The following is a 25521-nucleotide window of genomic DNA, read 5'->3' as shown; positions in this document are numbered from 1 at the left end:
TTTTTTTGATTTCATGAACTCAAATGACAATCACGTAGAATCTACTAGAAAACGATAGTGGAAAATATTCACGTAATTTTTCCGGTAACTATAACGTGAAAAATATTTTGAATGTAGGCTAATGTCATCCAATCTGGCATCGCTGGGTGTGAGACGACCAACCAACTGCCTGACACTTTCAGTACCTGAACAATGGCAGTGCCAATTATTCCGTGCAAGAAAAAGTGACATTTTGCTTCACAGCAGTGTTCACAGCAAGTGAACTTTGTTTTCCATTTCGGTTTATGATTTCTTTTTAGCTGCGTACTAGCTACCAGAAGAAATTTCATTGCCTGTTTCAGTGCCTGAATTTTACATGGGATTGAGATAGGAAAACGAATTCCTTTTTGAACTGCATACTGCGCTTTACATACGGATCGGTTATGACACAGTTTCAAATATATATTCTCTCTAGGTGGCCGGATACCTCAATAACGTACTAATACTGGGCGTTAATTTGTGTAATAAATAGCGCATTACCAACCTTGGTGGATCTAGACTCTTCCCAAATTTCTCGGTTTCTAGTACAGGTCAGACTCGATTATTCGGAATTTTGGAGCCGATTATCCGGAGTTATATTTATTTGCTGTAATTTTTATGTTACCATTTCTATCCCTTCTGGCATGTTTGTTAACATATCTGGCCCTTCAGGCCTGTTTGAGACGAATCCGAGTTAAGTGAAACTTATCAATGTCTAATTTTTTTTTCTTGCTGCCATAAACTTCACCCCGTTTTCTGACATAAATAATTTCTGACTACGTTACTGCATTTTAGAAGTAAAATAACAATAGAAAATTAATGATTTTTTTTTGTGATTCGATTAACCGGAGTAAAAAATATAGATTTTCCAGATAATCCAGCCTGACCTGTAGTAGCAAAAATTTAACTAACATTCGTAAAATCCCTTCCTCAATTGATCTGCATTTGATGTGTGGATGGTGGATAACTAGAAATTCTCTAGAGTTCAAGAATGCTCTTCTCAACTTGTCTGCTTGTCTAACAAGCTGATCATCATTTGTTTTAACACATTAGTAATTCCGACGACAAATAACTAAATGGAAAAAAATCCAAGACTTTTAATCTTGGAACACAATATATCATGAATGGTGTTAATATACGTACAGATTCTTCGATATCTACTAATTAGAGTTCATTCAAAGTGATTTCAAATATTCTTCCACGCGCATATTAAAAAGGAATCATTTCTACGTAGAACATGAAATGATTTTGTCGTGAAAATCGAGTTACGTAAAAACTCAATGACAAAACACCTTTGGAAAAGGCATATTAAAAACTTCAATTCAAAGCTTAAAACTCTTTCTAACGGTTTCGTATTGATTCGTAATATTATATAACAAGATAACCGTATTCGAAGAACCCGTGATTAAAGAATCAGTCACAAATGTATACACGCTAGCAAAAGATTCGACAAATTTCAGCAACAAATTTTAAATTATTGAGAGCCAAAATTCATCTTAAATCATGCCATTGTTTTTCGTCATATGCAAAACAACGCCGATTGATACAAAATATGTACTGTTATTTGCTGCATTTTATGACAAAAAAAAAACGTAGTTTCCCACGCTTCCGGGCAAACGGTATCCATTTTGGTTTGCCACAATTCCAAGAAGAAACCATCAAACTCCGAGCTCCATTCCACTTGGACGAATCATTCGTCATAATTGTTGCAAAGTCTCGCACTAGATTCCTTTTGGATCTCTCCGGACTCGCAGAGTGCAGAGTCAGCAGTGCAGCTTCATTCTGTGCGCAGGAGAAGCGCGAAGGTAATCTCAAAACTTCCAACTCCCCGTAGTGGAAGGCGACAGGGGGAAACCAGCGGATGGCATTTGGGCCGCTCTGTATTGAAAAACGCGACAGAAATCTTTCGCTAGAGGCCGTGAGAACTTTGCGAAGTTATTTTTATGATATTCCCTTTGCTCACCGTACTTTCCGTTCAACGACAAACTTTGCTCACACAGTCGCCAGTCCGAAGGGCTAATGGAACAAATTCCAAGGATGTTTCCCGCAGATCCTCTCGGGCTTGGGCAGCGACCAGTGATCGCATGGTTGACTGGGTTATCCAAGCTACAGATGAAGCAATCGATTTTCATACACACTGACACACACACAGTCCAGGGGCATGGACTTTTCCAGCTGAACCGTGCATTGCTGACAGGGACCTGTGGTATCTCGTATTCGGTTCAGTATGCAAAGTACAACATTCAAGAAGACCGGCTCGAATGACACTCTCGAAGAAGGGCAAACAAATTTGTACGACAATTAAAACCATACCTCCTGCTTTGCTGCAATAGGAAATTCCGGAGTGCTCGAAGCTGGAAAATTCCAGGTTTCAGCATTAAGCAGCGGTGCTAATGGGGTAATAGTTTTTGTTACGTTACATGGCATCCGAGAAAATATTGCAATAATTTAGTTCTGCATGCAAACCATTTATTTCGAGTATTCATAAAATGTTGTTTGATGTTTGGTGTTTCTTTGCAATGAAACTGACAACAGTGAGAAGTATGATTCCTTCGCGTTAATCAACTACAGAATGGAGTATAAATCTGCTCTCCCAATGACACCGTCCAGATGTCCGGTTTTTTTTTCTTTTCGAGCTCAGACGTAATCCGGTCGATTGGATCACTCGCGGTAATCCATCGAGTATCAGCTTCATCAAGCGCAACTGGCCAAACGATCTCTGGTTCGCTTATCTTGATCTGGATGCAGAGGGTCTCATTCATGCCAACAGATCACTATCCACCGATTGTGACGGTAGGAAACTATCACAATACGACCGTTTTACGCCAGGCAGGGTTCGACATGTGTTGCGTTCACTGTCGGCAGGCTGGCAGGAGGGCTGCAGGGGTTACGTGATGCAAAACTTTTTTGAATGGGATATTTTTCATGAGGAAGTAGAGTAGTTTATTCGATGTTAAGTTGCCCTTCTGCAACAGCAAAACAACAGAATAAATGCATCCTCTTATCGCTAGCCTTCGATCTGCTGGGAAGCTGACAGCCGAGTGCATAAGACGGATAGCGCAGGACTTGTGGCGGTAAGCTTTCGTCAGGAGGAGCCGAGAGGCTGCTCGGTCGTTTGAGATTAATGGAAGTTGTCTGAAATGTTTGCCCGAAGAAGCCAAACGGAACAAGAATTTAATTCACAAATTTGTATTCATTTCATGAGCTCTCGAGCTCGCAAACATCTCTGCAGATAAGCTTTCGCTCTCGACCCGGTTGGCGTTCGTGCCAAACGGACGGAATTTTTGATGAGAGATCAACTTCGAGTGAAATGTTTTACGGATTTAATAAATTTGATTTACGTCTTCGCAGTGGAACCACTGGCCGAATTGCCCCGGCTTAGTGACTGGGTTAACATCTAAAGTGCTTGGGAAGTTTGCTGGCAGCAGGTCAGCGAGTGGAAATAAATCACATGATAAGCGACATGAAGAACGGCCGGTAGCGCCAGGCTCCAGATTGCCAGACTGAGATTTGATGGCGAAATATATGTAAAATTTGTTTGTTTATTAGTTGCTAGCAGGCTCCCCCTTCGACTATTGAAATATCAGCATTTTTCCATTCTTTATTCATCATTTTAAAGTAAAAATAAGGCGTCTCCTTGATCTCTACCCAACCGAGTAGATATCTTCGAGACGCCATCAAGTGCGACACACTGTTTCCTCCCCACTCCACATGCGCCACATGCGCGCTGCTAATTTATTCCAATGAATTAATTACATCCCATCAAGTTAATGATCCAAAATTAGCAGTATGCATAAAGCGATAACGAACCTGATGAAGCGTAAAGTTGTGTGCGATGTGATTTTTCTCCCCTTGTGAAGGAGGTGTCTCTTATTGTTTCTGTTCTCTCTTTTCCGGTACGTACCAGGATTGTTTGCATGCCGGATGTTCGAGCCACATGCCGAACGGTCCCGGGACTGACGCGCGAACAGCTGGAACTCTGTTACCGAGCAAGCGATGTTACGGCCGCAGCCATCGAAGGACTCGAACTTGGCGTTCGCGAGTGTCAGCATCAGTTTCAGTGGCACCGGTGGAATTGCTCGGCGTTGAGCACGAAAAGTCGGAATCCGCACACGTCCAGTATGTTAAAAAGAGGTAAGTTTATCGAGAATTTTCGACCGTCTGCTTCTGAGGTGGCTAATGGCAAAACGCAGGAGACGATGGTCGTGGTGGTGGTAGAGGATCGAATTAGATAGGAGGGAATTATTAGAAATATAAAATTAGATAGTCTCCGGGGTGGCATGGCTGAGACCACACTCGAAGAAGTTCATTAGCGCGAAGAGTTCCAATTTTATTTCTCACCTTTAGCTGCTGCCGTTGCTGCTGCCTAGCAGAGGGACCGGCGATGATGATGTCTAAATCGTTTCCTTTCTTATCCGACTCGCAATGGGCCGGCTGCTGTGGTGTCTGCTGTTCGGAATGTTGGACCTTAAGTACGTGTGACTAATTTCCGCCTCATGCGGTCCATCATTTGTAGCTGCATATCCTGTCCGCAGTGAAGTTCTGTACAGCTGAGAGCGTGAAAAGAATGACATTTCGATTTTAGGGTATTATTAGTTGAATGGAAGATATATGTCAAAGTTTACGGTTATTTTAATTAGGAAGGTATTCGAAGTAATGATGAAATGGAAAAGATTAAAGATGGAATTCCTTTTCCGTAATGCAGCTTGATTTTTTTTGTCGTTTTTTCTGTTGGTACATGCACAATGTTACTATAATTTTGCTCAATAAATAATCTCCCCAATGAAGGAGGAAAATTTTTGACATATATTTGTATAAAAAGGATGAATCAGCTAGCTCCAGACATTTTAATTCATTAAAACAAACGTTGATATATATGCAAATCAACGACACCGAAATTCCACAAACGGTGATGAAAATATAAAAACCCATCAACTGGTTTTGACTGAGTTAATGATACGCACATTAGTAAAAGTAGTTTTACATTTCCATTATTTGCATTTTAAAACACTATCCACACATATTGTTAAAAATGTGGAATATATTAAATATTAACAAAAATGACAAAAAAGTAAAAATTGTTACACATTTCAATAATTTTGAAAATGTGATATATTTAGATTTTTCTCAAAAATGCCCAAAATAACCAAAATGTCAAAAATATCAAAGATGTCAAAAATGTTAATTGCAATTTTTTTTCTTCATCTAAATGTTAATTGCAATACAAAGTAGATATGTCAACATATGTATACGAAAGCATATCTGATTGTTGACTTATGAGAATGGTTTGTTAAGATTGACAAAATTGAAAATTTATAACTTTAAATAGAAGACAGTTGACAGGACAGTTGGATTGGATTTAGATTGGTTTTAAATTGGATTTGGATTGGATTGGCAATGGATATGGATTAGTTTTGGATTGGATTTGGATGGACAACAAACGACTGAATTTGCGTCTGCATTTGTCAACACTAGAACGAGGGGCGCTCAACTAGAAGAACTACATCGATGATTTCTTCGAGCTGTCAAATGCGGCACGAATATTCTTTTTTCGGTCAAAACCTGGACCACTCATAATTCATTATTTCGAGAAAAACTGGTTTGAAAATAATCGTTGGAAAGGATCATTCAAATTTTCACGAAAATTTAAAACATCCCATTCTCATTGAACCTGTTTGGGTCTATTGAGTATTAAGGCTAAAAGAGACGTAAAAGGTGAACCACAAATCATGTAATAAGTAGATTTAAATCAAATTTTGATACATGTGAAGAAATAATAACCTTCTGTAATTCTTTGGATAAAGTTGAGGTTCATCACTATCCGCAATGTTGAATTTTGTATTTTTCACCAAAGTTTGATCCATTTATTATTTGGTGGCACAAAATGAGACATATCTCCGTTAAATCAACACGTAAGTAACAATATCTTGAGATATCCTTTTGCAGCAAATTAATTGACCTTTAAAAGAAAAATACAAAAAAAATATTCGTCTGAGTTTCAGATGAATTCACGCATTTTTCGCCCATCATCTTCTGCACAGTGAAACTGTCAACTCTTTTTTTTTTTTAATAGGGGGATTTGTTAGTAGCTTAAGTATTTATGATAAATATTAGTAAATAAAGAGTATGTGTGTCCAATCACAAATGGTGACTTCTCAACACTGTTAGGACTTATCATTCGTAGGGATTTAAACCTACTTGTCAAGAAAGGAAAGTAAACTTACAACTAACTTAAATGCTAACTTATTGGCTATAAAGAGAGCTTATCGTAGCAATTGAGGATTGCAACGATTTTTGACGAAAATTGTTAATAATTTTATTTGACATAGCTTCTAATGGTTCAACACCAGTAAGTCTATGTAATTCGAGTGTACCAAACCAAGGAGGACGCATCAAAATCATTTTCAGAATTTTATTCTGAATCCTTTGGAGCGTTTTTTTCCTTGTTGAACAGCAACTTGACCAGATCGGTACAGCATAAAGCATTGCTGGTCTAAAAATTTGTTTGTAAATCAAAAGTTTGTTCTTTAAACAAAGTTTAGAATTCCTGTTAATGAGAGAATATAAACATCTCGTATATTTGATGCACTTGGCTTGTATACTCTCAATGTGCTCTTTTAAAATTAGTTTTTTATCGTAAATTAGTCCCAAGTACTTAACCTTGTCAGACCAACTTAAAAAAACCCCATTCATCTTGACAACGTTATTATTGTTTGGCTTGAGAAAAGAAGCCCTAGGCTTATGAGGAAAAATTATCATTTGAGTTTTAGAAGCATTGGGAGAGATTTTCCACTTTTGCAAGTAGAAAGAAAAAATATCTAAACTTTTCTGCAATCGACTGCATATGACACGAAGGCTTTTTCCTTTTACGGAAATGCTTGTGTCATCGCAGAACAATGACGTTGTGCATCCTGGAGGCAAATCAGTAAGATCTGAAGTGAATATGTTATACAGGACTGTGCCCAAGACTGAACCTTGAGGCACACCTGCTCTGACAGGAAATCTATCAGATTTTGAATTCTGATAGACAACCTGCAGAGTTCGATCAGTAAAATAATTTTTCAAAATTTTGATTAGGAAAATTGGAAAATTAAAAGTTTGTAATTTCGCAATCAAACCTTTATGCCAAACACTGTCGAATGCTTTTTCTATGTCTAAAAGAGCAGCTCCAGTGGAATAACCTTCAGATTTGTTAGCTCGTATCATATTAGTAACTCTGAGCAATTGATGAGTTGTGGAATGCCCATGGCAAAATCCAAACTGTTCATTTGCAAAAATTGAATTTTCGTTGATGTGTGACATCATTCTGTTAAGAATAATTCTCTCAATCAGTTTACTTATTAAAGAAAGCAAACTGATTGGTCGGTAACTTGAAACTTCAGCTGGATTCTTATCCGGCTTTAAAATTGGAGTAATTTTTGCATTTGTCCATAATTTGGGAAAATATGCAATTTTGAAGCAGCAATTGAAAATTTTCACTAAAAATTCCATTGTGCTCTCAGGGAGATATTTGATTAGTATATTAAAGATTCCATCGTCACCAGGTGCTTTCATATTTTTGAATTTTTTAATATTTGATTCAATCTCATTCAAATTAGTTTCAATTATTTCTGCAGGTAAAAAAATCTGGGATGAAATTAAATCAAATTGGCGAGTGACTTCATTTTCAAATTTGAGTTATGAACACTCTCAAACTGCTGAGCAAGTCTTTGAGCCTTTTGTTCATTGGATACAAGAAAACGTTCACCATCTTTTAAAACTGGAATAGGCTTCGAAGGTTTCTTAAGAATCTTCGACAGCTTCCAAAAGGGTTTTGAATATGGTTTTAATTTTTCAACTTTAGTCTCAAAATTTTGATTTCTCAGAAGAGTAAATCTATGTATCCGGTAATAGCGAACGAGATTCACCACTACGCAATGCAATTGACAATAAACACTGCTGCGCTACGCGAACTGGAAGTTGGGATGTCCAAAAAGCACCTCAACCTTGAATTATTGGACACGGCGTCCGTGAAAGCAGCATTAACGGACGTTACGTGGAGTATTATTTTCATCTCTCAAGACAATTTTGAACGTGAAAAAGATTGTTATCAACAGTATGCGGCATCGATGTTAGAATTTCTAAACTCTTTCGATGTCTTGAATTGTGGACTTGAATGTTAAGTGATCATTAGCAACTGCCTAGACTTCAATGTCTTGTCGTTTTACTTTGTTATCTTCACTGTTTTCGCAAGGTTTGCCCCCTTGACTAAGGAACGCTCGAATGGGGAAAATCCGTACCCGGAATGGTTTTCGCCGATAGTAATTCAAGTTCTTAAAGACAAACGGAGAGCTCTGAAAAGAATGCATCGAAACCGAACCATAGAGAATGTCGCAGCCTACAAAGAACTTCTTCGGATCTTCAAAGTGTTGCACAGAGAAGCCTATCAAGTTTACATCGATGGAATACAGAATGGAGTGAATGAAAACCCTAAATCGTTCTGGAAATTTGTAAATAGTAGGCGTAGAGTCAACGGAATACCGGAAGTGATGAGGTATGGGAATCGATTTTCACACAACGGACAGGAAACCGCCGAACTTTTCGCTGAATATTTCAAAAATGTTTATCGAATTGACAACAACGAGTAAGTGAACAATCCAGTTGAACCTGCCACCGATCTGCTGGAGTTACGTCGTGAAGAAATAAGACAAGCGCTGTCTGAGCTGGATCTGGTAAGTCAGCTGGACCGGACAGACTTCCAGCAAAGTTGGTTAAAGAACTCAAGGATGAACTCGTTGAACCTCTATCTTTTCTTTTCAACTTCTCGTTGTCATCCGGTCATTTTCCACCTCTTTGGAAGATCTCTCATATAACCCCAATTCATAAAAAAGGCTCTCGTTCGAATGCGGAGAACTACAGGGGGTAGCGATTCAGTCCGTGGTTTCTAAGTTATTCGAACGATTAGTCTACTCACATCTCTACGAACGAATCCGAGAGCGCGTTTCAACTGCACAACACGGATTCTTGAAAGGAGAATCGGTTGTGACGAATCTTTGTGAATTCTCCTCTATGTTCACAGTTATATGTCTAAAGGGTATCAAGTCGACTGTGCATATACGGACATGAGCAAGGCCTTTGATGTGGTTGGAATAGATTGCATTTTACGAGCCGCAGCCCATTTTAATATTAATGGGAAGTTGTTGGCATGGATTAAGACATACCTTGAAGACAGAATGCAATACGTCAAAATATTCAACAAAACATCCAGTACCTTTGGTGTTCAGTCAGGTGTCCCACAGGGTAGCCACCTAGGTCCATTGTTATTTGTAATGGTTATGAATGAATTGCCAACCTTCATGAGCCGAGCAATAGTAATAATTTACGCAGGTGATGTGAAATTTTTCTACCGATTAAAATCGCCGAAGATTGCGATTTGCTTCAAGAGGATCTGAATAATTTTGGGAGATTCGTTGAAGAAAATGGACTAAGTATAAATGCGAGTAAATGCTTTGTCATAACGTACACCAGGATAGTTCGTCCGATATTGTTTGACTATATGCTAGGACCTTCCATTTTACAACGCGTACGGAATGTTCGAGACCTGGGCGTGACCATGGATTAGTCTCTCACATTCAACGATCATTTCGATAGAGTAGTGAAGGAATCGATGCAACTTTTTGCTCTCACACGACGATTTGGATGCGAGTTTACGGACCCTCATGCAATTCTTGCAATCTACGGCAGTCTTGTCAGAACAAAACTGGATTTCGCGAGTGTGGTTTGGCGACCAAAGTATGGCATGCAAAAACAACGACTTGAATCAGTTCAGCGTTAATTCGTGAAATTCGCTTTAAGACACCTTGGATGGAATGACGAACTACCCGAATACGAAAACCTTTGCTGTCTAGTAGATTTTGAAACAATCAGTAGCAGACATAAGATCGCAGATATTGTGTTTTTTACTCAGTGGACGGATTGAAAGCTCTTACCCGTTGACCGACTAAATTTCAACGAAAGCCCGGTTTCTCTTCGTCGTCGGAGGGTCTTTGATCCTCCATTGAGAACGAGGAACTACACACAACACGAACTCACCAGCAGATTTATGAACGAGTTCAATGAACTGCAGGACGTAATCTCTGTAAATATGACTCCAGAAGTAATTCGAAGAAGACTCAAATTATACTTAAGAAATCAGCAATATACTTAAACGCAAACATGTATTGTTTCTAGATTTAAGAGGGGTAACGGGCTAACAGCCTATGTCCAATAAACAATTACAATTACAATTACAATTACAATCACAATTACAATTACAATTACAATTACAATTACAATTACAATTACAATTACAATTACAATTACAATTACGATTACAATTACAATTACAATTACAATTACAATTACAATTACAATTACAATTACAATTACAATTACAATTACAATTACAATTACAATTACAATTACAATTACAATTACAATTACAATTACAATTACAATTACCATTACAATTACAATTACAATTACAATTACAATTACGATTACAATTACAATTACAATTACAATTACAATTACAATTACAATTACAATTACAATTACAATTACAATTACAATTACAATTACAATTACAATTACAATTACCATTACAATTACAATTACAATTACAATTACAATTACAATTACAATTACAATTACAATTACAATTACAATTACAATTACAATTACAATTACAATTACAATTACAATTACAATTACAATTACAATTACAATTACAATTACAATTACAATTACAATTACAATTACAATTACAATTACAATTACAATTACAATTACAATTACAATTACAATTACAATTACAATTACAATTACAATTACAATTACAATTACAATTACAATTACAATTACAATTACAATTACAATTACAATTACAATAACAATTACAATTACCATTACAATTACAATTACAATTATGTTTAATCTCTTTCTGTAAATCTTTAAAAATAGTTTCAAAAACAGGGTCACGAGAACGTTGATATTGACGTCTGCGGACCATTTCAAACGAATTAGAAGTTGAAGATTTTCGTCAATTATTGGTGAATCAAATTTCACTTGAGCCTTTGGAACAGAATAATTCCTGGCATCAACAATTGTACAATTTAATGTTTCCAAAGCGGAATCAATATTTACATCGTTCTGAAAATCAAGATCAATATTGAAATTTCTCTCAATATGAGTTTTGTATCTTTCCCAATTAGCCTTGTTATAATTAAAAACAGAGCTCATAGCGTTTAAAACTGATTCATGTGATAAAGAAAAAGTTATTGGAAGATGGTCAGAATCAAATTCAGCTTGTGTGATCAAATCACTACATACGTGACTTTGATCTGTTAACACCTAATCAATTGTTGAAGGGTTTCTTACAGAAGAAAAGCATGTAGGACTATTCAGAGACAAAATATAATAGTATCAATCATTGAATAAAATTTTGCCATTGGAATTACTTTGAGAATTATTCCATGATCGATGTTTAGCGTTTAAATCGCCGATTATAAAAAATTTCGAACGATTTCTGGTGAGTTTTTGTAAATCACCTTTAAAATAATTTTTGTGCTCGCGTGTGCATTGAAATGGTAAATATGCTGCGGCAATAAATAAAATCCCAAGTTCAGCTTGAACTTCAATTCCCAAAGTTTCAATAACTTTCGTCTCAAGATGGGGAAGAGCACGATGTTTGATTTGGCGATGAATAACAATTGCAACTCCACCGCCGGAACCCTGAATCCTATCATATCTATGAACCACGTAATTGGGATCATATTTTAATTTCATGTTAGGTTTCAAAAATGTTTCAGTAGTAATTGCAATATGCACATCATTTACTATTAAAAAATTAAAAAGCTCATTCTCATTGGCCTTCAATGAGCGAGCATTCCAATTTGAAATTTTGATCGGTTTATTTAAAATCATTGCTAAATTTTAAATTAGAAACCATTTTAATTGTAAAATTGGTACCTATTTGAATGGCTTCAAACATTGATTTTGCCTGCAACATGGCGTTCATGAGATCGAACATTGCCTGTTGCAGAAAAGAAAGTTTACCTGCTGTAATAGGCCCCAGGCAGTTGACATTAGAAAAAATATTTTCGGTAGTAATATTAGCTGGGGTAATAGGTGTACAATTATTTTCTAGCGTGTTTCGCTTACCCATATTAACGGTCGTTTTCGAACTACCAACAATAGGCGGTATAATGTTACTACCTGTAACCTGTGCATAAGTTAAACGGGTATGCAAAGGAGTAGGTAAACTATGCGTCACTGGTACGCTTGGAGAATTTTGTTTTGAAGCTTGTTTTAATTGGGAAATTGAATTTTGTCTACCTTGCCTTGCCTTAAAATTGCTAAACGGACTGGGTATTGATAAAAATTCGACATGTGGTTGCCGTTACAATTCGCACAGCGAAAATTTTTACTCTCTTTCACAGGACATGTGTCCTTTTTGTGAGAAGAGTCTCCACAAATCAGGCATTTTTGGTCCATGTTACAGAACTTTGAACCATGGCCATAACGTTGGCAAATACGGCATTGGGTGATATGCTTTTCACCTCCGCCAAACTTCCTATAAGCTTCCCATTTTACACGCACGTTATATAAAGCATGTGCTTTTTCGAAAAATTTTAAGTTATTAACCTCACTGCGGTTAAAATGAATTAAATAGTTTACAAGGGAAATTCCAGTTCGCTGACTGTTTTCGCCTCGTGATTTTTGTTTCATTAGAATTGCTAGGGGCTATGCCAGGTAATTCTGTTAAAGTAAGTTTGATCTCATCAACGGTTTGATCGTTCTTGGTGTCATATGTAAAAAATTTGTACATCTTGTCAGTTAAATACTGAACAAGACAATCACGACCCTTTATTGAGTCGGCTAATAAGCGGAATTCACCTCTACGGCCAATTTGTTAGGTAACTTTAACGTCAGAAACAAACGTTGAAAGTTCCTTTTTGAATATATTAAATTCAGAAGAAATAGTTACCACAATAGGTGGAACTTTCTCCTTTTTTAAAGATTTTACATTTTGTATAGTTTCATTATTAATAACTTCCATTTCACCAGCTTCTTGCTCAGGCAAAATATCAAAAGGATTGTCACTACAGACACTCGAAGTGTCAGAAAGTGATGCCTCTCTTTTCCTCCCCGCAGCGATGCGTGGTTTCTTTTTTCGTCCAGCCATTTCAGGTGATACGAAAAAAGTTAAAACAAATGTTAAATTCAAAAGTAGGTAGTCTTGAGAAAGACTGATGGAAAATAATTTTCAGGTAGTCTTTAAAAGACACACTGACAAAACTCAAACTTTGAAGCTATAGGCAGTCAAAGACCAGTTCACAAGCAACCGAAAACACGTCTGATCTGTAGGACAGTTCAAGACGCACTGAAACTGTCAACTCGTTTCGCCATTTTCTTCCACCATCTATGTAAATCAGCTAGTTTTTTATCGTTTTGCCACTTTTATTCAGCTTGCTCTTGACTATCGCCCATTATTTTGCAATTGGACGAAAATCTGGGCATGAAATGATAGCTTTTTCGATGATATCAATTCCATTCTCCTTGTACCAGTCCACGACTTCCCGGCTGTAGTGGCAGCTGGGAAAGTCAGGCCAGAACTTCACCGGGCTATCATTTGATTGGATGAATGGCATAATTCGCATCTGTAGGCACTGCTTCTTGTACACCTGGCCATTCATGGCTGGCCTGGTGATGACAACCTTGTTTTTTTGCCACAGCTGCAGATTCCCTGCCACACCATCATCAGCTTCCGAGCGAACTTGTCAGTGAATACGAATTTGAACTGCTTAGTGACATGATCCTTGCGCTTGGACGTATAGAATTTTTGTCCAGGGAGCTGCGCAAAATCCATTTTTACATATGTTTCACTGTGCAGAAGATGATGGGCAAAGCAAAAAGGGCGTGAATTCATTCGAAAAACCGTGTAGAAAAAACCGCGTTAATTCGAAAATCCGCGTAAAATAACCGCGTTAATTCAAACCAGTATTTAAAATTGTCCTCTTTGACGGTCATTCCGGATCTTTCGGTGGCCGGAGAGTATTTTTTGGACTAAGTCTTTTACTAGATAAACACCTCAACGTTTCTGGTTCCAAACCCACGTTAATTCAGAAATTCGCGAAATTTTTTTTTTGAATTAGCGCGGTATCGCATAAAAAACGCGTTAATTCAAAAATCCGCGTAAAAATAACCTCGTAAAAAATCCGCGTAAAAAAAACCTGACTGTACATGTTTGATAGCGACCAGGAGTTGACCAAAGCTTTTGGCTTCGTAGATGATGGTCTTCAGGGCCTCATCGTCGGGCTTTCGTCCAGGGCTCCAGGGCTGGACCAACTGTTACTTTTACTGACTTGACGAGGCGCTCTCACACTCTGCCCATGTGTGAAGCTGTGTGAGGTTTAAATTTCCAAGCAGTTCTTGCGTTCATGAAAGTAGTTGCTATGACATCGTTCGATGCCGCGGTCTCCTCTTGAGGTTGCTGGCGAACTGGGAGTACCTCCAAAAACGCACGAGTCCGTAGAAAAACTATTTTTTTTTATTCTCGCTTATTTTCCGTCGGTCTAGTTCCGCCATTTTTTTTGTGCCAATCACTGACGCCCGGGGAGGCGACTCCAACCAGGACCCTAACTCACGACCCGTTGATTAACGGACCGGCGCCACCGCCTTTCTTCCTCCTCATGCGATGAAAGGCGTGATCCCAGAGATTTTTCGCCTCAAAGAATCTTCAATGTCGGCTAGGATTGAATCTAGACCAGTTGGGTTGGTTGTGAGTGGATCACGCCACCTCACAACCATCGACACCTATGTTGGCGGTGGGATTCGAACCTAGGCGTCGAGCGTGGTTGGCGAAGACGTTACCAAGCACGCTAGGCCCCCGCCCTCGTAGAAAAACTATTAGATGGATGGTGCTAGAAAAACTATGAGATGGATGATATTGAAAATCTTGTAGAACGCGCTGTCTCCGTAGTGGCTACTCCGGTATGGCCCCGTGTAATAACTTTGTTATTATTCCAAACAGGCGGAGTTTCACGGCGAGCGGACTAGGTTTTTAGGAGCTGTGTCCTTTTCGGGATCGCTCAAGGGCTTTCTTTAGGTGCGGTGTCCGTTGAACGGTTCGCAATCTTAAAGAGTCAGTTTAGACTTTTACTGGAGACTTCTCCAGACCGAATTCAGCGTTTATTTGAAAATCGTAGCTTCAAATGGCCAATCGAATGTTGCGCTACAAAATCGATTTGCATTCTTTCTTCTTCACGTAAATTGTTTATAATGTTCATTCTTATTGCTAGAGTGAGATGTCTGGTAGTCGACCTTTTGTTGTTTATGTTTGAATTCAATTGTACTGTGATTTGGTTAGGGTGGTCGTAAAACATATGATTTCCGCATCTGAAGCATCCCTTGTTCACCCATGTACGGTCAGGTTTTATAGACGGGCATTTCGTTTGTCTGGAAATGTCTCTTCTTGCGCCATCCTTCATAGCAGCTCTTCTGTCTTCTTAAAATCTGCTTGGGTAAGCACCCTCGCCTGAAGATGTTGCGCAACTTTCCTCCGTGGAAAGGTGTCGATGAAGCATAATACCGAAGCCGTCCTCTGCTGTAGCCTGGTTCATCGGCTGAATCTCGAGTATTCTATGAGCGGTGCACCATTCCAGTGTATCTGCACTCTTCGGATTTCTTCGTGGGTCGTCTCTGTTGTCGTCTGCTATGGCCAAGATTGCTCACCATAGTATAGAAACCTGCATATTCGCAATCAGCGATATTCCGATTTTAGTTTTGAATCGCTCTTCCATTTCGTGGTATCGTCCGCCACATTGTTCTGCGATTGAACCCACCTCCACCCTTAATGATTGCAGAGGGTTAGGATTTCACCAATTCGGACCGATACAAATTTGTGGAAACTAAGATGGTCAGAACGAATCCGCGGCAACACCGTCGCAGAATCACTCCAGAAGAAGCGTTGAGCCACCGGTTATGTGTGATACTGTAGGATCGTATCAAGCCCTGAGCAGCCCTGGGCTCGAGCCTTGGAATGGAGACAGTCTTCAGAGAAGCCACCTTGCTTTTTGCTCCAACCAGGACAACTACTGTCTGAAAACGGGGAGAAGTAGCAGCTCAGAATCATCAGCCGGTCTAGTTTCGAAAAGAATTCGATCCATTGACGCTACGCCTGATGAAGATCCTCGTTGATCGGTTCATCCTATCCCGTTTTTGATGCCCAGGTTTTTTGGAATGTCGCTTTTCTGAGGATGGGAAAATGAGAGATGAAAGATCAAACAAATTCATGACGACTTCTAACACCTCTCGCTTTTCGGTAAATTGAAGATCTTCTCGTAGTTTTACCGTGTATATGAAGCAGTCCTGCTCCTTCACTCCAAGCATGGATTCGATTGTGCCCGTTCGTTCCAGTACCAGTTTCTTCGGCTTGTCCGTCGAAGTTTTACCAATGTCTCACATAAGTTGAGTAGAATTGTATGGAAACTTGCAGCTTTTGCGTTGACCAGTATCACGTCCTAGACAGCTTCAATCGCCACTTTAATGGTCATTAAGCTGTCTTAATAATCATCCAAGTAGTTGTTATTACTAGTAGTACTAGTTACTGTCGCTTCCACTTGTCCGGGAAGGGACAGTCGTCTAAGCATTTCTACATAACTGCCCTGAACAACCCGGAGGCTGCCTTTATGGCTGTCTTAATAGCCAGGTTCGGAAATCCATCTGGATTCGGAACCACCTTGGTATAACTGCTACTGCGCCTCGCAACAGTGGTTCAGTTTTTGCGTTGCCCTCACGCTTGCGGTTTAGTAGCCGGCTTACACTTGGGGCCTTCCGTGGCGAGCTTAGCGTCCCGTTTTCTAGTACACTTGGGTAGTCCCGCGTTTTATGGCTTACACCACCGCAACGCCAAAATAAATTGGATCTGTCGGGCCCTTCAATCGATCAGGGTTTTAATGTCACCTCTCAAAGCACCAGAAGCAAACGTCAGGCTATTGGTCAGGCTTTTAGGCGTTATTCACGGAATCGGTGATAGACCAGTTGACACTGGGTATCCAGATGGACCCGGTTAAATGGACGGTAGATTGTTTGACACCAAATCTTTTTGCTGTCCTGATGGAATGGGAACAGCAAGTGGAACATCCGTCCTGTTTGTACAAATGGCATAATGAGCCTAGATGATCACCATGGATAACTTTTGAAAAGCGAATACCCTGGCGGATACCATGAAATCTCAGCTCATGCAACAGGCTGTTCAGGTGATTAAGGATTTATTTGCGGTTGCGATGGGTTCGGAACATTTAGGAAGATCTGTCCTCGTTGGAATTGCGTCAGTAGTTCTGGTTGGCCCGACGTAGTGGTTGGTTGATCACTCGAAATCAGGTTGTCTGCTACCTCTGATATAGGCGACAGGCCTTTTGGTGTAGGAGATGGTTTCAACGGTATTAATGCTCTAGATGGAGCTGGCTTTAGTTCAAGGCGTTGCTGAAGAAATGGGCGCTTGGTCGATTGGGCTCGGCAATCCAATCCAGTATCGAACACATCGATTCAGCTCGGCTGACACACTCACTCATTTGTCAGGTAATTGACTGCATTTCCTCCAGCGACTCCTGTTGAGTCTGGTGCTGAAAGATCTTTCCTTCCTGGAGTTGCCACTGCCGTATGATAACTTCTTCTTCCATAAGCGCCTTCTTTTACTCAAGTGAACGAACAGCTTCTTCCGTCGTTTTCCTCTCCAATTCGCTCCTGCACCTCGAGCAGATTCTTTTCTACTTGTAGACGAGCTTCCCGGGCGCAGGACATAGAACTGGGTACAACTGATATTTTTTCTCTATCTTCTTGGAACTGGACTCAGCCGAGGATGATCAAAATGGTTCAAGTGTGAAATTCAAAGTCGAAAGCTATATTCAATTCGAATAGCTGTTTCAAATTTTAGATTAAATATATGCATTTTTTAATTTTTTTACATTCAAACTATAATTGTTTACGACTAGTATCGACCTTTTCATCTCCAGCGAGGCTCAATTTGCCAACAGCGTGTAAGTACGTACCAACCAAGCTGACAAGACGGTTGTCGAAGGGATTAGCTTCACTTGATATCCGACCGCGACGACGGGCCCCCGCAGCCAAGGGCACGTGCAATCGATTTACCCTTGAAACCGATTCTCCATGATGCAATTGAAGCGCCCTGCACTGGCACATCGTTTATTGCGTCACATACATCAAAGCAAGTGGCCATAAGTGTATTCAAATAAATTCATTTGAATGAGCATAACACAGAAGGGCCATCGTCAACCGGCATGGAAGCGAATGCAATCCATCAGCCTCACGACACATATGGTTGGTGGTTTCGCCTCCGGAAAGGATCCCTCCATCGATTTCCCATCGCATATCAGTCAACATACAAATCAATTGTTCTGTGCGGCGGTGAGTCAGCGGATAGGTGAATAATTTCTGTAGCGTCGTCGATGTCGGGTTCGTCGTTCGTCTTGTTGTCACTGAGGAGAACACACTCGCGAGGACGGCACGGCCCAGCATCAATCTGATGGATGGACGAATGACTTAACCATGACATCACATCGCAACGCGTCTTGAGTTGAGTTGCTTTCGGATTGATCGATTGCACCGAAATGCAAAGAGGAGAAAAGTCACCTCACCGTGGTTCCATCGGGCAGGGAAATCAATTCGTCGAATTGCCATTCATTCATACGGCGCGGTAACTTCCAAAGTTGTGGTTAGCTTACTCCCCTACTTCTCCCGGCTCCCTCACAATCGGAAAAGGTTAGCGGAGAAGAGGGAAATGTCACCGCGTAGGATAGAGTGAGTAAATAAACAACCGAATCATACGCGGGCGCGACCAACCAACTGTGGTAAGAAAAAAAGGGGTTCCGTACTCGAAGGTTTGCCACCAAATGGCCACCAGGCCAGGGGTTGACTGGTTGAACTGGCTGACTGACTGACTGACTGACTGAGTGAATGACGGCAAAACTGGTAGTTAGTGTGACGCAATTCGTAATCGACTCACTGACTGACTGACATATGTATATGCCATGACAAATTATGTTTTCTGCACATATAAATCTGCCCCGTTCGTTCTTGACTCGGTGCGGGTCAGTCGTGGAATGACATGATCGATATTTACATATGCGAATCGAATGAAATTTACATCAAATTATGCCCGTTTTCTCGATTGCGGCGGCCACATTTGAAGGCAGGAAGGAATACGAATCAAACATTGATGAGGATGAAGTGTTGGAATAATTTGGGTAATTGACATGAAATAACCGGATCAAATCGATAATGCTAGCTCCTACTAACGGAACTGGACGAGTGGGATTTTATCCACCTTCAGTTTTGCCTTCCCGTGCGGGGAAAGGCTATAATTTTGATCCAAAAATGAGTTTCCTGATTAGGGCTCGCAGTCCATATATCAATCGGTTCTGTTTCGAAAACTAAACAAATGTTTGTGCATTGATTTTTCGAACGTAATCGTTTTTTTCTGATAGGTGGATAAAGATTGTTTTTTTTTGTGCTACTTGGAGTCTAGATTAATCAATTTCAAGCAAGCCGTTGAGTATTCTGTAAACGAGCGTTTTCAGTCCGTTTCAGATGGCTAGTCTCTGCAAGCGATTTGTTGCGCCATATTGCGAAGCATGAAAAATGATCGATCGATCGATAAATGTCTGCGAGCGGACACTTTCCGACATTAAATTCAATAATAATTTACTTGATCGATTCGAATCGGACTTGCTCGGTGGAAAAGCAACAGCCAGCGGACCAATCACGCGAGCCAATTTAGCTGGAAACACTGTTCCAAAGCAACGTTCCTCTAGTAAATGGACACTGGACGCGGGGCCGCAATAATGGATTTGATTTTCCTCCTCCCCATTCTCTTATCGAACGAAGCTGGAGATTTAATCGATTATCCACATTTCTTCGCATAAATTGCTGTTTAGGTGGCAACGGGGGGAAATAATAATGAGGCCGCAGAGAGGTGAAAAAGTACTGCCCATTTGAGGATTATCTCCGCTATGGTACAAGAGAATCAGACTGGCGCTGGGACCAAGCTGCCGAAGTACAATCTAAGAAATGTTTCAAATTAAATTCAATTTAATTTAATATTGCACTTTTTGCTTGGTGTTCATGTTTGACACTGCGCAAAGCTTGGCGCTTGGTGCCAGCACGTAATGTGCGCATTCCACAGCTTGATTAACTCGATTAACGATAATGATCTCGTTCACTGTAGTAAGTTTTTAAAATGAAACAAAGCTTCTGCAGTCTCAGCAGTAGTAACTGGCAGTTTCATTCGATCATTGCAAACGAAGTGAACTTTTCTGTTCATCCTATCTTCTCAGGTTACATTCTACTAATAATTGATTGCTAATAAGAAAGAATAACTTCCAAAAGGAATTTCGAAACATCTGAATCCATCGTGGAGTTCAAAATTTCATAGCAGTTAAGTTAACCGAAGCGATCAAACTGATTTTGTCCGATCGAACGCTAAATCCGACCGGGAACACTTACATCCTTTGTTGATTGTAAATAAATGTCATTCTGTGTACGACTTTGAATGCAAAATGAGGCAACATAAATAAGCTTGAATACGACGACGAGAGAATGTCGATCTGTTGGGCATCGGATAGCAAATCCCGGCCGTGCTGGAGAAGGAACGACGACCCGCACCGCACACATATTACACTGACAGGCCTCCCGGGTATCGATCTTGCCGGGCTGGCGACGCTTCCCGGTAGCTTGCACAGCATCTTCTGCCCGCGCGCGCTTTGCTGTATCAGATTTGGTTTGATCTGATGAACGTCGTGCGGCCCGACTTACTCGTGGTTCCGATCCGATCCGCGAGGGCAGCAGATTTATTTGCTTTGTTAGAGCAGCCGAATGTTTGCAGCGCGCTCCCACGGAGGTCAGCGGAGGAGAAATCAATTTACTCACTATCGATGGACAATAAATAGGGAGGAACTCATACGCGACGTCAGTCTCGCGGTAAGCTGACTCGCGGTAACCAGGATCGTGACGGCGAAGCTACGATGCTTGAAATTTATAACCGTGATTGTCACTCAACTTGCCGACTTTTTTATTACACCTAGACCGAAGCGTCTAGCGACACAGAAAAGAATAATATTCTAGAGTTTTTTTTTGTTTCGGTCTAGTAACAGAGATGAATGATTTCAGTAAATTACTCTTTCATATTATAATAAGCTGTTACTATAAAACATTTTGAATCATCTCGCATGAAAAACTGTTTTCTTATCGGATATGAATAACAAAAATATTATTACAAATTTTTGCTCGGTCTGAATAGTTGATACAAACAAGTGATGGACGAATATAGTAAACCCTTTACCTATGAAATTTTTATTTGAACAACAGATCCATAAAAAAATATGCATTGAAAATTTGAATACAATTAATTTTCAACCGTAGAGAGAAATTAAGAGTTGGCATAGGTTCTTATTACTTAATAGGTTCAGAATATGTAGTTTGTTTTGGATTTCGCAGATCTTTATTGAATACATTTTGGTAAATGGTATATTTAATCGTCTTGAGAAAGATGGTTCATTTGCTGAATTTTATTGCTAGCTCTATGTCTGTCTGCTTCTCACAACTGCCAAGCAGAGATGCCACAAATATTGATCATGAACAACTTCATGAGCGTTCAGAACAGAATGACTGTGAAAGAATACAGAGCATAACAATGAATGACATCTTTTATTTAAGCATTGCACAACGCTTGAACTCTTAAACACTTCAAAAGGTGCATTTATTTTTACAATATGGAAATAATACAAACATTGAGGATGCAGTTTGAATGCCGTCTACACGTCATAGCCACCAAAACGATATTAGCAATTAATTTTCGCACATTCTCTTCGTATTGAAAGCCAGCAAGTAGCCGAAAGTGATCAAAAGGAAAGCAAACTTTTAATCGGTTGAATATACACGATTTACAAATCAAGTTTTCACTGACTGTAACAGAAGGGTCACCCTATGTACACACTAACGTTGCACACCAAACCCTTATTCACAGGGTAGCGAGTACTTCTCTTTTATTTGCGAAACTTCCAATCCGTTTGGTTCCCATACAGCGACAATTTGTGTTTTCAACATGGTTTGCATCCACTTTTAAGAAAGCAACTTACTTACTTAAACGGCTTTACGTCCAAAGACATGGCCTGCATAACGTAGTTCCACCGAATTACTTGGTTCATGGCTACCTTACCTTAGGGGCCATCCACATACCACGTGGACAGATTTTTAACGATTTTGCCCCCCCCCCTCCCCCTCCGCGGACATCTACCCATATAAATTCTAAAAAAATTGTATGGACCGTGGACATTACTCAACCCCCCCCCCTCCTTCAAAGCTGTCCACGTGGTATGTGGATGATGGGGGCCAGTACCAAAAAGCCCCAAGCCGTGATGTGGACTTTGCTGTACGTAAGAGTCGTCTCCATTCCACTCGGTCCATAGCTGAGACCGCCATCTCTGCAGTCTGCGTAGGGTCCGTAGGTCGTCTACCACCTGATCGATCCACCTTACCCGCTGTGCATCTCTCCGTATCGTCCCTGACGGGTTGGTCTCAAGAACCACCATTAGCGGGCTTTTGTCCGACATCCTTACGACATGTCCAGCCCACTGCAACCCGCCAATCTAGAAATCCTGTTGCATCATGGAAAGCAGAGCAATGTGCAGTTCAATGTCCCAAGGTTCTAATCGTAGTCGTTATTTCTTTGCCCAAATCCATGCCGGTTGTTCCGATCCGTATTATCTCTTACGTTGTTTGCAACATATTGTTTTCCGAAGCATTCATTGGGCCTCCCCTGTCTAGCTAGTGGACCATCTTGTCAGCTCTGTTTAGAGTCCCACGCTGACACCAGGACGTTGATCAGCCGCTGTTTTGAGCCGCACCATCTTGGTGAACAGACGCTCGGATTGGCGAAGCATTTCCTCTACCACCGGAGTATGGTTCACGCGTCAATGATCGCGTCGCACATTCTCACTTAGCTATAGTCGGATGACAACATTGCCCAGGCAACACCAACCAGTTGTGCCCATGTTTCAACCGTCAGTCTAGTGTAATCATATGACTCATGGAGGTGTGAGATGGGAACTTGTGGGGGCCGGAGCTATGTTTGACGCTCCTTCCAGATTGTCAACTTACCATTCAAAAGCCCCGGTCCATGGCTATCTGCCTCAAATTCCGTGGGTACCCCGTGGTCTGCTTGTGGTGCTCCATCTGGTCCATCAATCTTGCTCTTCTTGTTCCTACAGAATTTAAAGCGAGCACCAATTTTGCTGGGTAGCTATCCGGCACTCTAGCTTCATGCCCTGCCCAGCGCATTCCTTCAGCTTTAGCCACTTGCTGAATATGAACTGGGTTCGCCGAAAAAACGTGTAAGATTGTGGTTCATCCCATGCTCCAGATTCCGTTCTCCTGCACGCCGTCAAAGATGGTTCTTAGCACCCGACGTGAAAAAACTCCGAGCACCAACAAGTCCCCCTCGAGCATTGTCTACGTCTCATGGCCGTATAGAACGATCTAGTGTGGAGACTCAGATTTTGCGACCGTAGTTTTTATGGAGTTCATAGTTGGCACGACTTCTTCCGATAATAAGCTTTCAAATATCCCGGCTGGAATCGTTGTTCTCACTTACCAGAGAGCCGAGGTACACAAACTGGTCGACTACCTCGAGCTAATCCTCGTCGATTGCTACCGCGTGATTTGAAGGATTTCCCGGAAAGTCGTTATCGTCGAGGATTTTTCATAACTATTGTCGGTTTATTGTGTTGTATGCGGCTCGTCAAAATTGCGGCTTCGTCAAAATTGACGAAAACATTATGTGAAGAAACTCTTAGCTCGTGGTGTTTTGAAAGATCTGCCGTGATTCAAAAAATTGGTCATCGATCACGTCGTCTCCTCTCCTGTTATGTTCTCCTGCGTGCACGCCATTCTAGCGTTCATTGTAGTGCTGCTTCCAACTTCGATCACCGTTGAAATGTATCCATCCTTAACCCTACACATCTCGGCTCGTGGGACAAAGTCTCTACGGTATGGGTTGAGTTTTTGGTAGAATTTTCGTTTTTCGTGTGTGCAGTGCAACTGCTCAAGTTTATCGCATTCCTCCTCGTCTTGGCGGCGCTTTGTTTCCCACTATCCTTCAGGAGTCCCGGGCCCTACAAGGACTTGGGATGAACACTGCGTTACTTAGAGCGCTTCCGTTGGTATCACCCCCAAGAAACTCTTTCCCAAGAAAGGAAGCCCCGCCTCCTGTCAGCATGTAACCAGCAGTCCCACCGGGGTTGGTTACCCGATCTTTATACTAGTTACTCACGTAGCGCGAGAAGGTGATGTGATTTCATGAATTATATGAATGCTTTGAGATCACTAACATTTACATGTAGGGAGAAAACACATAATTTCTCTTTCCCATATGCGTACGACGAACAAACTAATACATGTACATCGAATAAATAGGAGATGTAGAAGCTTAAAACAAGTGTCAAATATACCACAGTCTGTGTTGATACTTTACTTATTTATTTATTTACGGTAACGTTTGCGGTTAAAAAATGGACATTTGGATGGTGGTAGAAAATAACTCAGACAAATTATTTAGTTTGGTTGATTTGCTAAGGAAGGTAATTATGTTAGCTTACTTGCAAAAAATTTCTACGCCCTTGCGAACAACCTTCCGGCAGTTAACCGAAACATTTGCGATGGCGGACGAAAACAGGCGCGTAGGCATGTTTTTACGTTCTTTATTCGTTTTGTTTATCAATTCCTCTTCAGTTTTCGCGACTTCAAGTTTGCCCAGAAATCCTCGATGGGACGCAACTTGGGGACGTTGGGAAGGTTCGCCAACTTGGGAACCACATCGATGTGCAGCCGCTCCAACTCCTCCAACGATCGCTCCAAGTAGTGACCGATGCCAGATCCAGCCAAAACACGATGTCTTTGGTCTTATAGTATTTCTTGATGAACGACGCAACTTCCGACAGGCACTTCGTTCTATAAATTTCCCTGTTCACGGTCAGTCCGGAGCGAAAGAAGAGCGGCTTAGACATCTTCTTCTCGCTGATTTTCAGCCACGCAGTACTTTCTTGGGGAACTTGGTGTGTGAAATGAACTTCACCTTGGAGCTCACTTCCTTCGTGGGAGAAGTACAATACGAAGTGCCCGGTCAGTCGTTACAATTCAGGGTGAGACAGGGCTCGTCGTCCATCACCACCGCCACGTTGCGATTTGCCGAGAAAATCGCCTTCATCTTATTCAGGCGCTGTCGCTGCGTCAATGCCTGCAGTTCCGAGACCAGTGGACGGGACTGCCGCTTCCTGACATGTAGGTCCATGTTTGCCAGGTACTTTTTCACTGTTTGGTCGTTTGCACCGGCCTCCTGGTCAAGCGCACACAGCGATGTAGCCACTCGGTCTTTCTCTGCAGTATCATTAGGAGCTTCTTGTCGCTCAG

The 25521-nt window shown here is 40.8% G+C and overlaps 1 protein-coding gene across 5 annotated transcripts in view; it reads left to right on the top strand.

The window, feature by feature from the left end:
• The window catches only part of LOC129731716 (protein Wnt-10b), a 46767-nt gene that overhangs the window by 16698 nt on the left and 4548 nt on the right, over positions 1 to 25521 (top strand). For all 5 annotated transcript variants that reach the window (XM_055691939.1, XM_055691937.1, XM_055691938.1 and 2 more), the window contains exon 3: positions 3926 to 4152. In XM_055691939.1, coding sequence (XP_055547914.1) covers positions 3926 to 4152 — 227 coding nt within the window. The remainder of the gene's footprint in view (positions 1 to 3925; positions 4153 to 25521) is intronic.

The sequence above is a fragment of the Wyeomyia smithii genome, chromosome 3 (genome assembly GCF_029784165.1).
Source record: "Wyeomyia smithii strain HCP4-BCI-WySm-NY-G18 chromosome 3, ASM2978416v1, whole genome shotgun sequence".
Taxonomy (NCBI): domain Eukaryota; kingdom Metazoa; phylum Arthropoda; class Insecta; order Diptera; family Culicidae; genus Wyeomyia; species Wyeomyia smithii.
This window is presented reverse-complemented; position numbering and strand designations above follow the sequence as displayed.